Consider the following 18091-nt stretch of genomic DNA (forward strand, 5'->3'; position numbering starts at 1 on the left):
AGCAAGGGAGAGCCCAGGGCAGTGGCAGGAGGGGTGAGCCCCGCCCCGCCATCCCCCATCGGATCCTGCTCAAGACCAGGCAGCCCCTCTCGCCACCCCTGCTATTTTTGGTGCACCCGCTTGTGCGGCGCTACCGCCTAGCTGAGATCACGCTGCAGGGTACAGAGTGACCTGCCGGCAGAGAGGAAACCTGGGCTTGGGGCTGGTAATGGCTTCTGATGAAGGACCAGGCTCCAAGCGCGGAGGCTGGTGCCTGCGGAGAAGGGAAGCTCTCACTCCGCCTTTCTTCTTGAGCCATTTGTTGCAGAGGGCACTTCATCTACGTCTTCGCATTGAGGGACCAGCAGCCCTTGTACCCGAGCACATCAGGGAGCAGGCTGCGGGCTCAGGCAATTTGACTCCTTCCCTGCATACAGGCACGAGACCACGGATACTTTAAAAAACAGCGGTTTAATTAAAATAGAGGTTAAAATGCTATTAACAGCTGGTTGGGGGGGAGGTTGATGAAGTCCACAAAGAACAGCAGCGTGGAGGAGTACAGAACGTACAGACACATTTACAGGCTGGAGAGCACAAATCTACACATCTGAGCAGCGATAATAAGAGAAGCTGTTTCTTCAGGCTCGGCCGCTCCCAAATCCATGATGAGCTCTGTCTCGGCTCGGGCGAGTTGAAGCCGCGGGGCGTGTGTGTCTGGGGTGGAGCGGCTACGACAGGCGATCGTGACCATTTCACAGGTTAGACAGCTCTGCGGGAGGAACAGCGCGAGGGCTCCTGCTGCCCCTTCCTGCTCAAACCAGCAGCTTTCCTCGGGGGCACTGGAAAGGGGCCAGGTTTCACGGCGTAGTCTCCTGAGGCACGGGGCTATCTGCAGACAGGGCTTCTTGGCTGGCCTTGTTTCTACAGCCATCGCTCTGGATCTGGAGCGCAGAGGGGCCACTCCCAGTACCAGCCCCAGCCGTGCAGTATGCTCCCCCCCGCTCTCCCCAGCTTGCTCATCGTGGCACAGGGAAGCAGAGCGCTTGGTAAGAACACCAACTCAGCATGGGGTCAACCTAGGCGCACGGCGGCCATGACATGGCAGAAAAATCCCTCCAAGGGCCACCAATGGAGAAAGCTGGAGGAGGTTCTGACTGGAGGACGGGGTGGGGGAAGCACCCCAGGGACAGAGAAGGGGCTGGTAAGCGGGTATTATGGATGGGGGCAGCATTGCCCCCAGGGATGGCCAGTTGAGAGTCTGGCCAACCTACAAAGCAGCAGCCCTGGCAAAGCAAGAGCCAACGCCGGTCCCCGACTCTTGCTCGCAGGGCAGGGGTGCAGCTGTAGTTTATGGGATTCAGTGGAGACCAGAACATCGGAGCAAGCCGCACTTTGCCTTCAGTTAGCAACAGAGAGGGGGAGTCAGCTGGACCAAGCAGGCCGGCTTGGTGGGAGGAGAATTTGCTCCGAGATTGGGAGGTGCCAGGGGCTTCTCTCTTCCTAGATGGGGGCCCCATACTGACAAAAGGTCCGCACTCATTAGCAGCACCAGAACAGCTTTAGGAAGGCAAGACCGCACCAGACTAACGAGGCAGCGGGATGCCCCGGCCCCGGAGCGCCAGTGGCCACGTTAATCGTCTTGGAGACCGTCTGCAACTTGAGTCTGCTGGGGTACAAGGCCTTCAAGTCTTCCAAGGCCCCGTAAGCAGCCATGGAGAACTCGGGGTCCCCCGTGGTGAGCAGGTCAAAGACGCAGGACTGGAAATACACGTCCTCCACCTGCAGGATGTGGCGACACTGCTCGGTGGCCATCTCCACCGTGTAGGCCCGTCGGGAGCTGGGCCAGAGGGGGCTGGAGCTCCCCAGGCTCAGCCGATGCTCCTGGATCAGTTCGTTCTTCGGGCAGCCGTGCAGACAGAGCTGGAGGCCGGCGCTCTCCTCCGAGAGGTTCAGGGTCTCCTCCGGCACACGGATGGCGAAGGTGAGGTAGCGGCCCACTTGGCGGATGATGACGGTGCTGCCGATGTAGTCGGCCTGGATCTCCACCTGGCCGGCGTCCGGCTTTTCCAGGATGCGCAGGCTGCTGGCTCCCTCCTGCCACCCTCCGGTTCTTGTGCCGTCACTGAACGCCAGCGGCAGGTCCTCTGTGGTCGCCTGATAAACCTTCTGCTCCGTGCAGCCCTGGTAACTCTTAAAGATCAGCGTGATCTGCAGAGGAGACGGAAAGCAACGAGATCAGCCTGGTGAAAACGCAGCCCGGTCCTCACCTCCCGCTGCAGCTGTGTCCACTACAGAAAGGCACCGGGCGACACAGTAGCTCACAAAGAGGCTTTGGGGAGAGATGCTGACTCCATGGGTGGTCCGGGGCTGGAGCACCCATGGGAAAAAACAAACAAATGAAAAAAAAAAAGTGGGTGCTCAGCACCCACCGGTGGGCCCCACTGATCAGCTCCTCCCTCTCCAGTGCCTCCCACCTGACGAGGATCAGGGGACCAGGAGCGGGGTCACGGCTCCGGGAAGGGGGGCTGTGGACAGAGCCCTGGGTGCGGAGCTATTGTGGAGGACACTTGGCGTGGGGCTGGCTGCAGGGGCCAGCAGCTGGGTCTGTGTCTTGGTCTGGGGCCAGGAGCAGAGCTGGTTGGCGCTCCCTTCCCGTCCCCCATGGGGCCTGGTCCCCAGCCGTGCCCCCCCAAACGTTCCTCCATCCCCCCACACTTTGGGGACCTCTGCCCTAAGCCAGCTGTTCTCTACTTCCCAGTGACACAATCCACTAGAGCTGAAGCTTACCTCCCCCACTGTGCTCCAAAACCCGCCGGGGCGGGGTGGGAGGAACCCAGGGCCCCCCAGAATATCTAGTCTGCTAGAGGCACCTTGCCTCAAGTCGTTTCAAACCTGGCCGCCGGATCGCTGAGGCCACTGGCCACACAACCTCGAAGAGCTGTCCATAGCTGCAGCTCTCCTCCGGGCCCCACAACCCTCCGCTGGCACATCCAGCGGCCAGGACACAGAGCACAGGGAAAGCTAAGTTCGTCCTCGCTTCTAACTCCGACCTCGTCCACCGTCAGAGCCGACGTCGCTTTTGGTAACCGGCGGGAAGTCAGCCGGGCCGGCAGATGGCCACACAGCCTCAAGAGCGTTCGCAAGGGCACGCTCAGCAGAAGGGCTACGTGTGGCCAGAGGCTGACCCGAGCTGGGCCATCTCAGCCAACGGTGAGGTGTGGGGAAAGGAGCTTCCCAAACTCTGCTGTGCCTCTCTTATGGTTAGAGTCCGTCAACGTCCAGTGAGGCCAGCCCTGACCTCACCAGGGGCAGCAGTTGTTTCAAGGTTCCTGAACAGGTTTAAACTTAGGCGACAAGAGGCCATCAGCACTGTGCCCTTGTCTGGCGGCAAGGGAAGCCAGGCGCCAGCCGGATACGTGCTACGGGACAGGATCATCTCTGAACAAGGCCCAGCGCCTAGGTGGGGCCCTTCATTTTCCGTTTTAATTTTATTTAATTTTTCTCAGGAATGGAGCAGTGTTTATTACCACCACCACAAAAAACAGGTGAAAATCAGGGCAAAAAACTATTAATAATTGTTCTGGGTAAATATCAGGGTTTATTTTGGTGGGCTGAAAGACAGGGGGGTGGAAAGTATCCAGCAGATTAAGGCTTTGAATTCTGTTCATCAATGTGGTTTGCTGCAGAACTAAAAAAAGAACTGAAAACTCAATGCCACCTCTGCGTTTAAGAAAACAGTACATCTCTAACCCCCACCTAAAACTTGTCAGTTGAATAAACAGTTTACTGCAATAGACGTAGGCCATGTCAACACTACAAAGTTAAGTTGACTTCATGGAAGTCGACATTAAGTCTCCAATTGAAGTAAGTCATTCTTGCGTGTCCACACAACGCTCACTGTGTTGGCGGAGTGCATCCTCGCTAGCAGGGCTTGCATCGAGGCACGGAGCATGGCATCATGGGTAGCTATGTCTCAGTGCATGTAGCCAAGTGGAACTTTGGGTTGGGCTTGCAATGCCTTATGGGATCAAAACATTAGCACAGGTGGTTAGGGGAACATCACGTTAACCTCCCATGATGCACTTACCTCCCTCCCTCCCTGAAATCAATGGCAAACAAGCCAAGCCTTTTTCGCGAGCCTGGGTTATCCTCGCAGACACCATAGCACGATAAGCATGGACGCCACTCAGCTGTACTCTGTTGTTCTGAGTGCCTTATCCTGCAGTATTTACACAGCCACCACACAGAACAACGTGATGCCACACAAGCAACCCTGCTGGAAGGCGGAGCGAAGCAATTCACAGTTGCTGGTGACAGTCACACATCCCCTTGACACGGCTAAGCACCGTTTCTGGGCCCGGGAAACAAGCACTGCCTGGTGGGACTGCATGGTTATGCAGCTATGGGATGACAAGCAGGGCTGCAGAACTTTCGAATGCATAAGGCCACTTCCCAGGAAGAGCGTGAAGAGCGTTCCCCAGCCCTGAAATGCAGCAATAGCAAAATGAGAGGTGCTCTAACAGCGGAGAAGCGAGTGGAGATAGCTCCGTGGAAGCTTGCAATGCCAGACTGCTACCGGTCAGTAGGGAACCAATTCTGAGTGAGTAAATCTAACGTGGGATGTTGTGATCCAAGGTTGCAGGACCATTAACAGACTTCTGCTAAGAAGGGTAGTGATTCTGGGCAACTTGCAGGACATAGTGGATGGTTTTGTCGCGATGGGGGTCCCTAACTGCGGTGGGGTGATAGAACACATATCCCTATCTTGGCACCAGACCACCTTGCCAAACAGTACATAAAGCAGAGAGGGGTACTTCTTAATAGTGTTGCCAGTGCTAGTGGATCACAGGGGCTGTTTCACCGACATCAACATGGGATGGTCGGGAAGGGTGCACGACGCAGACATCTTTAGGAACACAGGCCTGTTCAGAAAGCAGGGACTCTTTCCAGGATGCAAAATAACCATTGGTGATGTTGAAATGTCAATCGTGAACCTGGGAGACCCAGCCTACTCCTTGCTTCCATGGCTCATGAAGCTGCACACCAGCAGCCTGGACAGCAGTAAGGACCAATTCAACCACAGACTGAGCAAATGCAGAATGGTGGTGAAAGGTACCTTTGGATGTTTAAAAGGTCGCTGGCGCTGTTTGCTTACTGGATTAGACCTCAGTGAAAGCAATATCCCCATTGTTATTATGGAGCACACAACAGACAGCAATATCTGTGAAACAAAGGGAGAAAAGTTTCTGCCGGGGGGGGGGGGGGTGAGGCAAATTATGTGGCAGCCAATTTTGAGCAGCCAGACACCAGGGCAATAAGAACAGCACATCAAGGGGCTCTGTGTCTCCATGAGGCTTTGAAAACCAGTTTCAGTAACGAGCCAGAGTAATGTGAGACTTATCTGTGTTGTTCCTTACCAAGCTGTCCTCTTCCTTGCATTTTCTCCCCTTTAAACTCTACTCCCGTCAACCACCATGTGTTGAATGAATAAAAGAGTCTTTTCTCCTCAATCCGTTAAGTTTTATTATGCAGACAAACACACAGAGACAGCAAAGAAAAGTAAGATAACCTGGGGCAAAAGGGCTGATAACACTGTGGGGGGAGAAACAAGGAAAGCTTGCTTACAGATGCACTGCAACAACAATTAAAGGTGTGGGAATGGGCACCTTCTGGTCCTTGTACCCTTCTCTGGTGTTGAGTGCAAGGGATACAGAACACCCCACACACACATACCTAATAGGACGTTTGGGGGAGGAGGATGTAGAACCGGGCAATGATGGCAGCAGGCTCAGCGTTGGCTGCAGTGGGACTCTCGCATCCAGCTGCCTTTCATGAACCTCAACATGTCTGACTGCTCATTCATAATCCGCAGGATCTCTTCCTGCATCCCTGTATGCTCTCCTGTCCTCCCTGTCCAGGTCCAGGTTCTCAAACAGTGCAATCCTCCATGCTCTGAGCTCCGTCTTGTCACTCTCGGAGGTGCGCACTGAACACATCCTCCTGAGTCTTCTTTTTCTGCCTTCTCATCTGGGAAAGTCTCTGTCCCGGTGTGGAGGATGCGCCGACGGACAAGGTTTCTGCTGCAAAGCACAAGGGTAGCATTGACGGTGCTTATATTGTTTCTGGTGCAAGGTAAATGTTTTTGTTTTTAAATTAAAAAAAACCCCACCCATCAATGCATTTCACTGCAAGCCACAACGTAAATCACAACTTCTGGCTATTGCAAGTGTCGGTTTGCTGCTCCAGCTTGGGTGAGTAGGGCCACGAGGCATGGGCGAGAGGCCTTGTGCTGCTGCTTTTGTGAGGATATCCTTGGGATCACAGGTTGGAACGTGAGAAAAGCCCCCTTTCTCCTAGCAACCTGGACGGTGCTTGAGGACAGGCACCAGGGGAAAGCCCCCCCAAATACTTTGTTTGGGGGCGGGGGGGGAAGAGACAAACAAGAAGCCACCACCCTCACTCTTCCCTCCCCCCCAGGCTGCTTGCAATACCTGGTGATCCCTTCCAAACACAACCACGGCACGTCTGGGAAAGCCTGGTTGCGTGACCCACATTTCACCAAACAGGTGGTGGATTTCCTGCTGAATTATTTGTGGTTTAAGGGCTCGCATTGAAAGCTTCCCCCGTTTCCCCTAGGTGACCCTGTGCGATCTCACTCTCCTGAGGGTAACAGAGGCGACAAGGGAGCAGATGCAGCAAGCGCCTGGGGACAGACCTGGTCCTTATGCTGCCATGCCGCGTGCCGCAATGATCCCAGCAGAGTTAATACTGGACTGGCGCGGGAAAGTGTCCTACCGTGGTGAATGCAAAAAGGCAGCCCTTCCCCAAAACCTTCTGTAAAGGATGGCAGAGTACCTCCATGAAAGCTTCCTCGAGATCTCCATGGAGGATTCCCAGGCCATCCCCGTGCACATAAACCGTCTGTTTCGGAGAGCACCCTCTGCGTAGCTGGAGTGGCCACTGACATCCACCACACCTACTTTTGTGTTCCGATTAAACATAAAATATAATAGCATGTAACCCCTTCAGTTTGACTGGAAACGTGGACTCACCAGAGGTGCCTTTCCCAGGCGGCATCCCGCTCCGCTGCCAACTGGTCCGGTGAGGGGATGGGTTCCAGGATTAAAAACAGTTCTTAGCTGTCAGGGAAAATGGATCCTCCGCTTGCCCGCCTCACATTCTCCACCTCCTCGTCCACAATGTCCTCCTCGTTGTTGCTCGAGGTCGCCCGGGGCTCCTGGCAGGTATCCATGGAGCGTTTTGGGGAGCGATGGGGTCGCTGCTGAGAACCGCATGCAGCTCCTCATAGAAGCGGCATGTCTGTGGGGCACAACCAGAACGGCTGTTCGCCTCCCTTGTCTTCTGGTACGTTTGCCGAAGCTCCTTTACTTTCACGCGGCACTACTGCGCGTCCCTGGTGCAGCCCTTCTCCCCCATGCGATCTTGGCACAGACGTCAGCGTTTCTTCTGCTGGATCGGAGCTCCGCCTGCACAGACTCTTCTTCTCCACCCAGCAATAAGACCCACCACCTCCTATGTGCTCCATGCTGGAGCACGTTTGCAGCCTTGAGTCTCCATGATCAGCTGTGCTGGCGAGCTCTCCAGGCTGATCAAACAGGAAATGAACATTCAAGAGTTCCCGGGGCTTTAACAGGGGAGCAACTGTTTCCTGTGTACCTGGGTGACGTGCAGTGGAGTTGAAAGTGCTCTCCAGAACGGTCACAGCAGAGCACTGTGGGACACCTCCTGGAGGCCAATTCATTCGAATGACACAACGCCATGTCGACCTCTGGCCGTCGAATCAAGCGCTACGCCTCTCATGGAGATGGCGTACAGAAGTTGATTTTACAGGCCACTTAGGTGGGCAGAAGGGACTCGGTAGTGTAGACGCATACGTTATGAGATTGACTTAATGCAGCTTATGTCGACCTAAGTTTGTAGCATAGACCAGACGTGTACTATTAGCCTATAAATATTTACATTTAATAATTGGGCCACACCATTTGCCGCGCATACTTCATTCTTTTCTCCCGTTTTTGTTTTGTTTTTTAAACTTTCAAATACTTCCTTGTGAGATGTGTACGTGGCAGGCGTGACATTCATCAGTCCCTTCAGATGCGCACACACTTCAGAGCTTGCATGCAGGCCTGTTTGTTTATTGTGTGCATCTTCTAGACTAATACATAGTCTTATTTCAACAGACAGCTTTGCATATACACACAGACTAATGTATTATCTTCATACATAGATCTCATGCAATGTACCATATGTTCCTAATAAAACCAGTTATTTTGTATATATTTGAATGATACAAAAGTAGGGTGAAAAAATAAAAAAAAAACCACTTTCTGTAAAACCCGGGTAAAAATCAGTTTAAACTGAAAACGAAGGGGCTTACGCATGGGGTAGGCAGGTAAGGACAACAGGTGCCCTGAAGGTTTCAGCACGGCACACCGTTATCAAACTCCAGCACGGGGCAGCCTCCGGTCTCAACCCGGGGTGTGCCAAGTTGCTGCCCCCACCTCTTATTATTCGTGTCTCCGTAGCACCTAGGAACGCCAGCCATGGGCCAGCACCCTTCTGTGCTAGGCTCTGCACAAACAGAACAAACTGCCAGTCCAGTTCTGTTCATTCCCTCTGGGACACCTGGCACTGGCCACTCTTGGAAGACAGGATACTGGGCTAGATGGACCTTCGGTGTGACCCAAAGGTCTTACAGTCCTCTCCCAAAGCACTTACAATCTAAGTCTACCGCAAGCCCCACTTCCTCCTGGTTCTAGATCCATCCCCGGCTCATGGTTTCCAGAGACTTTGACCAACTAAACTAGAGAGAATCCTTCCTTCCTGCTACTCCAAGCAGCATTTTTCCCTCTCCCTTTGTAGGGGGAGAGGAGGCTTCTCTGGTGTATGTTCACCACCAGACATCCACAGAGGAGGGGATGTCAACGCACAGGACGGCAGAAATAAGCGATCTAGGAGATTGGGGGTGGGGAGGTAGGTGGGGGCCTCGGTCACCCACAAAGGGAAATCAGTCCTAAATGAACAGAAAGCCCCAGCAGCAGCATGAAGAACTGAGCAGCTGACGTACAGAGATGGGGGCTGTAACTAAGCCCTGCACTGTAACTGGTTTACACACGCGCACACGCAACTGCCCCGAAGGTCCAGTCCCTGGGAGCCAAGCCCTGCAGACGTGGCAGGGGAGATGAAGCCTCAAGATTGAAGGGAAGGTGGGTTGGAAAGAGAGTCCTCAGTGAGGCACCTGAGAACGACGGCGTTGCCCCAGCCTGCCCACCTATCTAGCTGCCCCCCTCCAACGGCTTTTGCTAGGGAGCATGTCCTGACCTCCCCTCCTGTCCTACAACCCCAGAGCGATTGTCTCCGATGCTCCCCTGCAGCAGAGCAACAGCGGCTGCTGGGTGAGCATTAACCTTGACGATGAAGACCCGCCCTTTCTTAGCTGTGCTAGCCACAAGGAGAACGAGCGCACCAGGGACCACGCACGGTGCTCGGCTTGTTAAAGCTGGACCCAGAACGCAGGTGGACGGCCCCTAATCTAAATCAACCGCCAAGAAGCTGAAGCACAGAGGGGAAAAAAAGAACCTCCCAGCTTCCCTCAACTGGAGAAGACCCAGGAGGAAACAGGAGGGAAGCCCCTCTGTGCAAGCACCCAACACCAAGTCTTCAGTGTTGTGGCACTGGCAGGAGGCGGGTGGAGGAGCAGCTGAGGGGTTGCCCAGGTGAGAGGTCAGAGCTGCAAAACAGAACAGAGTCCCCCAGGCTCGCAAGCTCAGCTGGATAGCAGGCACCTTCCTGAGACCAAAATACACGTCACCCCAGCAGCGGGAGAGCCAACGGGAGGTCAGGACGGAGGGTGTGGGCGAGCCAGGGCAAGCAGAGCGAGTGGGACAAACAGAAGGCGGAAGCATCTGCAGAGTTGGCATTTAACGAGCACCAGAGAAGTAGCCATGAGCCTCGGCAGCAATCGGAAAGCAGGATGGGGCTGGAAGGGAATACAAATAGGAGAAGATCTGCTAAAAGGGAGGCAGAAACCAACCGGGGGTAGGCAGAGATAAAGCACTAAAGCACCAGTGGCCAAGAAAAGCCCCCGCCCTGAAAGAAGGGAAGGAAAGTGAGGGCAGTGGGCGTCTCAGAAGAGGGATAGAAAAAGGAGGTGGCATCACAGATAGCCACTGCAGGCCTCTCAGTGTCCAGCAGCCAGGGAGTTCTACTGGCTGGACCAAAGACAGACAAACAGGGAAGAGAAGCTCTTGGTTTGCCCTCTGTGTCCAGTATAGGGGGGGAAATGATGCATAGGCAGGATCAAACTGCTCATTTTCCTGTCAGATAGGAGACACTGAGAGGCAATGTGGCCTAGCAGGCTGATTGCAGGGCCGGGAGCCAGGAGAGCTCCACTGCTGTGTGTCTAGCACTGCCCCTCTCAGGCTAGTGACAGCTATTGCACTTACAAAGAATCACAGAATATCAGGATTAGAAGGAACCTCAGGAAGTATCTAGTCCAACCCCCTGCTCAAAGCAGGGCCAATCCCCAGGCAGATTTTTGCCCCAGATCCCTCAATGCCCCCCTCAAGGATTGAACTCACAACCCTGGGGTTAGCAGGTCAATGCTCAAACCACTGAGCTATCCCTCCTCCCCACCTTAAAAATCAAGTGGACACATTGCATAAAATGCAGCACTGCTGTCAAACTTGTCCCAGGCTCACAGGGGCTGATTTTAAAGGGATTTGGGTGTTGCTGGGCTGAGCAGACCAGTGCTTACCTCCTAGGAAGCCTGCCACCCAATGGCATTTTTGGCCCGGAGTTAGGCATCTCCATGCCACCACGGCTCCTTATAAAGGGTTGTAAAGACACATCCCTCTCTAATGCTTCACTCGGCTTGACCCGGCCAGCGCTACTGAAAACAGCTGGTCACCGAACAAACCGGTCACGCCCCAGAGGGGGCGGATAACAGCCTCCGGTTAAACTACAAGGGCAGGGCAAAGGTAGCTGGAGAGCCCGGGAAGCCATGGACGCAGAGGAGCACAATTCAGAGCCGCTGGTCTGGTCTGTGGAACAGGCGACGCTTCCTGCATAAAGCTACCGACTCCTGACACACTATTGCGCAGGGCCTCGTCGTATTGGAAAGGGGGGGTGGAGCCTCTAGGCCAGTGGGTCTCAACCAGGGGGTTCAGGGCCCCCTGGGGGCCGTGAGCAGGTTTCAGGGGGTCCGCCGAGCAGGGCCAGTGTTAGACTCGCTGGGCCTCAGGGCGGAAAGCCCAGAGTCTGGAGTCCTGAAGCAGAAGCCTGAGCAACTTAGCTTCATCGGGCGCCCTATGGCGTGGGGCTGTGGGCAACTGTCCTGCTTGCTCCCCCTTAACGCCGGCCCTGGCTTTTTAAAACCAGTTGTGGCACAGGTGTGATGTGGAATTTTTAATCACATGTTGGGGGGGGGAAGGGGGGCTCAGAAAGAAACAGGTTGAGAAGCCCTGGTCGAGGCCTGGGTCTAATCCCAGACTGGCGAGCAGAGTTTAGGTCGTTACCATCAGACGCGTGCAGGGCACATGACCCAAGTGAATGGCTTTATTCCTAGAACGCTGGTTTGCTCATCACAAAACCTGCCACCTCCCACACCCGGCTATTCGCCATGGCCACAGCCCCTGGTGCTGGCGCTTTAAATCACACAGCCAGGCAGAGAAGCCTGCAAGGGCAGAGAAAGATGCCTGCATGGTTAATGTTGGTGCCGTACCCTTCCATCAGATCAAAGGGAACCTGCAGTATGCCATGTTGTCAGTCCAACGCTACCCACATGCACGAATTAACACTTCTAGAAGCAAGACAGAAAAATGTAGTTGTTGGGATTTTCATACTGAAGCTCTGGGAGATTGTAGCAACGAGCAGATACTGTTGCAGACCCAGCTAGACAATCGCAGCAGTCACACACCGCGTTGGAGATGAAAGCCAATTTCGATCAAGAAGGGATCTTAGCTGGGACACTGGAGTCAATCATACTTTGCCCCAAGCCCATCTCTCCTCTGGGGATCTCACAGAAGGGTGGTCTCGGATTAACAGGCCCACATTCACATCCCAAGTCAGTGCCCGAGCTGAGAACGGAGTCCTACTCTACAGCATGACCCGAAAGAGGGTCCTGACAGGGGCTCTCTTCTAGTCCAGTTCTGCTACTGCGCTCCTCAGTGCAAATCTGAACAGCTGCCAGCGGTACACTAAGAAACATCAGCAACATCTGTCACAAATCACAATTCTTCTGCCTTCCAGTAGGTCCTTGACTGTTTTTCTGTAGGAGGGGAGGAGAAGGATGTAGGACAAGGGGTTTTTAAACAATGATTTTTAATCTTCCGCCTGGAGTATTGCCAAAGCCGCCCGCCTCCGACCAGGCTGGAAGAAAAGCTTTTCACCCTCAAGACCTGAACTGTACAGTGGGTTTGGGGGTACACAGAGCCCCCGCACTTCCTCAGCTCCAGCTCACAGATGCGCTGCCTCTCCTCCCTAGACTTCGTCCAACTCTAGAGATCTCAAAACAAAACTCAGCTGGAAACAGATTCACTTTTCCCGTCCCCCACTTAAAGCCCTGAAGTTAAGCCAGGGTTGCCTGAAGGTTTGGGAACCGGCCCGGAGTTTGTCGCAAAACTCAGCAGGTTTGGGGCACTTGCACACGGAAGGTTTGCACAGCCCTGCTATGGAGGCAGGCCCTCAACGTCCCACGGGGTCGGAGGACACCATGCGAACCTCTAATGCAGTCCTGTAATTACGGAAGACCACGGTAACGTGACAGACCTGCGAGAAAGGTACAGAACAGACACACAATTCTAAGCCCCCATCTAGGAGAAGCTGTTTCCTAAATAGACACTCTGAAATTCACTTCCTCCGATGACCACAAGGGGGTAGCAGATGATCACAGCAGCTTAGTCCCTCCTAACAGAATCTATTAAGTAGAAGGGTGGGGAGTTGGGGGGGGGGTGTAGGGGGGGGGGCTTGGTTTTTGTTTTGTTTTTTTAAAAAGTGGTCTGATTACCTTGCTGGTGGCCGTGGCACTGGATCCCAGAACAACTGGGACGTTGGTGACCTGGACGGACAGGTACTGATTGTCTATTAGCGGCCAAGCTCCTTCTACTTTACACGTCTGAAACTCATCTTTAAAGGTCCTTAAATGAGGATCCCCAAATAATCCACAGTGGGCAAATTTCTTCTGAAAGCCAGATCGGCTCTCATAGTTGCACAGCTCTGAAACCAGAGGGTCCGGTGTGCCGGGGGCTTTCGCCGAGGAAGTCGGCCCGTCGCTGGAGCAGTTGTGCTGCGTAAAGAGTTCCTTGATTCGGAAGACGGCCGAGTGATACACCAGGTCTCCCCGGCAGGATTTGGCTGTCTTTCTGGTGCACACGGAGTACGCCCGCAAGGCAATGCAATAATCCACGTCCAGCGGTGTCTCTTCCGGCAAGGCATGGCTAGGAGATGTGGCAGCCACGTAGTCTGCATTGCAGCGCTGGATTCGGCACTGCTGGCCATGCACTGCAAGGAGAAAAGGTCATTCTGATCAACGGCAAGCGTTTGATAGGTGGCAGTGATCTGCCCATTAACTAGCAACTAGAGAGGTAGGATCTGCCCTAAGCACAAGTCATATAGAGATGGATCTTTCCCCCTCCCGACACTGCAATGAAAGCTCCTATCCAAGGGCTTAAAAAAGAAGTCCTATAGGTAGAGAAAACGCAGAGGCCAAACTCTTCATGACAGCTTGACTGAGATCTAGATGCTACCTAGTGGCTGTTATGACTCATCAACGCCTTGCACTTAAGATAGCGCTCCATCTCCAAAGCACTTTACCAACCAGGGCCATCACAATACTCCTGGGACAGACAAGTATTAAGTCAAAAATTAAGAATCACCAGCATTTACTTGTGTGTTTTTTTTATTAATTAAATCCCCCTCTCTCTAAAGCAGGGCAGAGCAAAAAAATAACCACGGTTAAAAAATTTGTTACAGAGTGAAAATAAAGGAGCGGGGTTACTTCTGTAGAAAAATAGGTGTTGTGCATTACATGGATGTTACACAAGCTACAACGTACTACAAACATAGGTAAGACAGCATCAGGCAGTGCAACGCAACGACTTGCATTTGCTTTTCATATACATACTATACAAATGTGGCAAAACTATCGTTGAAATTGACCAGCCAAGTCACAAGATCGACTGCCTGCTTTTGCCATTATGAAGTGGAAAAAAAAAATCATGATTTACTTGCTATTCAAAATAAAGTTCCACGCCTCAAGTGAACAGAATTTTGAAAGGTTGGTTTATATCCACCCACTTTGTGTCAAATCTGTAATAATCTACAAGACGTCTAGACTACTGTTATTCATATATATATATTTTTTTTTCTCAGAAATCACTGCACTGTGTTGTGTTCTTATACACACAATGCTACACTGTTTGCTGCCCTGAACCAGCCCACAAATGTTAAAGGACAAAACACGTGAGTTATTAAATTCATCCAGTATCCTCCCCGGAGGCAGATATCAGCAATGCAGCAATTTTAGACCCAGCATGTAAATCTGTACTGATTAGCTGCAGATCTTAAACACACAATATCCGTCTCCCTGGAAGCATCTCACAGCCATGTGCGAACATACTGCTGTCACAGGTTTAGCTAGGTTTTACATTAAGGCACAAAACAGCTCTCCCTCTCCCTCCAACTCAGGGAAAAGAAGAAAAGTTACTTTCTATAGCTGGGCTTCTTGGCAATTAGAATAATGAACTGTGGACAGAGCATGTTCCTGAGTTCTATTCCCAGTTCTGCCACTGTCTTGTCTGCTCTTGGGGAGGGGGGGGGAAATCACTCAGCCTGAAGTTTTCAAGATCACCCACCAATTTTGGATGCCCAACCCGAGCCTGACTTTCCGAAACGCTGCGCACCCATAACTTCCAATGAACTCAGTAACAGCACTGGGTGCTCAGCACCTCAGAAGTCAGGCCCTGGGCATCTCCAGCAGAGCACCCAAGAACTGACGCCCCCCCCAAATTAGTGCACATTTGATATTTTTGACTTTTGCCTCCAGCTATAAAATAGGGATAATTATCCACCTTCCTAAGTGCTCTGCGCCACATGTGAAATCTGCTAGGAGTGAACGCGTTCCCCACCTTTATGCCTCATTTACACTTTGACTGCTTCCACAATTCATTGTATTTTAAAGACTCTGCTCAGCATCTTGTGCAGTTTTTTGCTTAAAAACCAATACTAAAGAGAGACACTTCACACCAATGGCCTAGGGATTTTCCTAGGAAACAGTGGACATCTGATATAAAACTACATGTTCTTAGATAACGTCACAAAGATACAATGACCTCTACTAAGAACATATTTCCCCCTCTCACTTTAGGTTTAAACTAAACCTTAACGCTTTGTAAAGAACAAAGTTAGCACATCTTCCACAAGCACACCCCCTTTGCGGGGTAAAGTCACTGCAGAGTGGAGGACCCAGCCCTACTTCCACATCATTATTCTTCACACGGGATGCAAGAACATCTTGTGCAAACCCTCTACCGACTGGGCTGTATTTCATGTTTAGCTAGCAGAAATCCCCCGCGACAGCAGGAGTTACCAGGCAGATCATTCCTCTGCCTACCAGGAATGGCTGTGCTCACACGCCCATGGGCGACAGAATTGGGAACAGAAAGCAGAGAGGGCTGGGAAAGTTCCCACCTCCCCGTGGGACCTTCAAGCCCCCAGGAGGTTTTATTGGTTAGTGCCTGGGGGTCTGGAGAAGCAGGCAATGGAGGGGACAGCGCTGTGCAGCCCCTGCCAGGGAAGGGGTCCCCAGCTCAGGAGATGGAGAGGGAGCTGACCCAGCCCTCCTTGGGCCGCTGGCCCTGGCTGGCCCGCCGGCAGCAGAAAGGCGCCTCTGTGCTCCAGGCAGCCGCCTTGTTTGCTTTGGCAGGAGCTGCACGTTCGCTCCTCATAGAAAAAACAAACCTCCCAGAAAAGGCTCGTCCACCCCCACAACACGCACACGCAGGAGGGCCCGCCAGCTAAGCTGAGCACCCAGGCTCCTCCTCAGCACACGCCACAGAGGGGCCCCCAACTCAGGCACACCCTGAGCCCCCCATACTGCCCCCCAATAAGACACGTGTTTTGGGACCCCCGCTTCCAACTATGCCGAGGGGTGCCTGGCAGGGATCCCAGCTCCCAGACAGAGGGGTCCCCAAAAGAGGCAGCCGACTGGCGATGCCCTCATCCTCTCCCACTAGGCATGTGCTCTGGGCGATCCCTTTCCCCCATGGGGCCCCGCAGCCAAGGCACATGGTCTGGTGCTCCCTGCAGCCCCTCAAATGAGACACCTGCCTGGGTACCCCCTGACCCAAGGCATGGGCATCCCATCTCCCCCTTTACACCCCCAGCCCATCTCCGGCTGCTCCCAGCAGCTGACCCCCCCAGCCCCTCCCCTGAGTTTCCATTCCAGTTCTGACACCCTCCTCCCCAGCTCAGCTCCTCTCCAGTTACTCAGCCCCCAGCTCCTTCCCCTCGCTGCCCCAGTCCAGCTCCCCCCTTCCCTCCAGCATCCCCAGCCCAGCTCCCCCTTCTCTTCGCCACCTGCTCCTGTCCAGCTCTCAGCATCCCTGGTCCATCTCGCCCATTCCCCCAACCCAGATCCCCTCAGTCCGACTGCCCCCAGCTTCCACAGCCCAGCTCCCCCCACCATCCCCACCTCGGGTCCCCCTTTCCTCCCCTACCTGTCCCAGTCCAGCTCCCCAACCTGGGTGCCCCTTTCCCCTCCCTACCTGCCCCAGTCCAGCTCCCCAAACCTGGGTCCCCTTTTCCCCCCTCTACCTGTCCCAGTCCAGCTCCCCCAAACCTGGGTCCCCTTTCCCCCTCTACCTGTCCCAGTCCAGCTCCCCCTCCCCAACCTGTGTCCCCTTTCCCCTCTACCTGTCCCAGTCCAGCTCCCCCCAACCTGGGTCCCCTTTCCTCCCCTACCTGCCCCAGTCCAGCTCCCCCCAACCTGGGTGCCCCTTTCCTCCCCTCTACCTGCCCCAGTCCAGCTCCCCCTCCCCAACCTGGGTCCCCTTTCCCTCCCCTACCTGTCCCAGTCCATCTCCCCTCCCATCTCCCCCCAGCATCCCCAATCCAGCTCCTCCCACTCCTCAGCATCCCCGGTCTGGCTTCCTCTTCCCCACTCCGGGTCCGCCAGCATCCCCAGCCCGGGTCCCCCTTCCCCCCTCCACCTGCCCCAGCCCGGCTCCCCCAGTATCCCCGGTCCGGCTCGGCTCCCACGGCCCCCCCGATCCAGCCCCGCTACCTGCGGCCGGCGGGGCCAGGCACACGGACACCAGCAGCAGCAGCACCGCGCTGAGCAGAGGCCGCCGCCGCGGCCCCCGGAGCCGCTCCACAGCCGCCGGGGGGAGGCTGCCTGGCCCCATAACCATCCAGCCATCGGCCCGGGAGCCTCCAGCTCCAGCTCCGAGCAGAGCTGCTCCGCCGGCCCGGAGGAGACTGCGGGCTCCGGCCGCCTCCGTCCCCCCAGCGCCGCCAATGGAGCAGCAGAGGCAGCCAAGGATCTGCATATTAATAAGGCTGCAGCCAATGGGAAGGCAGCCAGAACCGACTAATCTGCATCTTCATTATCCTGCCACCAATGGGCAAGAAAGCAGCGCCCCCCAAATTCGTATCTTCAACAGCCTCCAACCAATAGGGCAGCTCCAAATGTGAAGCTCCAGCAAATAGGGAAAGAGCCAGGCCAAGCTAATCTGCATAACAATTAGCCTTTCACCAATGGGATAGCACCTAGGCCCCGCTAATCTGCATATTCATTACCCTCCAGCCAATCCGTGGCGGTCTTGTTTCACAGCGCTGTCCTTCAAGACAGAGCGAGCTGCTATTGAGGGCAATGGGGAGGGAGTAGCTGCTGCACACTGGGTCTGATGAAGCCAGAAGGGGAGAGGGCGAGAGAGACACTTGGGGATGGGGCAGATATTTGCCTTAGGAGTGCGCCAGGTGGAACCACATGGCATGTATCATAGTATTTTATTTGTGGGGCGAGAGGACAGATGCCTCCACATACAGGGGGCTTATTCCCCCCATGACCCTTTACAGGGGCTTTCTCTCCCGC

The 18091-nt window shown here is 54.2% G+C and overlaps 1 protein-coding gene across 1 annotated transcript; it reads right to left on the reverse strand.

Annotated features, from left to right (window-relative positions):
- Nucleotides 1-419: 419 nt before the first annotated feature.
- LOC120391578 (repulsive guidance molecule A-like) lies at nt 420-17561 on the reverse strand. The gene is made up of 3 exons (XM_039515343.1): nt 17282-17561; nt 13007-13500; nt 420-2187 (listed from the first exon to the last, which is right to left on the reverse strand). The coding sequence occupies exons 1-3, from the start codon at nt 17544-17546 to the stop codon at nt 1519-1521; spliced, it is 1428 nt and encodes a 475-aa protein (XP_039371277.1). The 5' UTR covers nt 17547-17561; the 3' UTR covers nt 420-1518.
- Nucleotides 17562-18091: the final 530 nt, after the last annotated feature.

Source organism: Mauremys reevesii, linkage group 26 (genome assembly GCF_016161935.1).
Source record: "Mauremys reevesii isolate NIE-2019 linkage group 26, ASM1616193v1, whole genome shotgun sequence".
NCBI classification, from domain to species: Eukaryota; Metazoa; Chordata; order Testudines; family Geoemydidae; genus Mauremys; species Mauremys reevesii.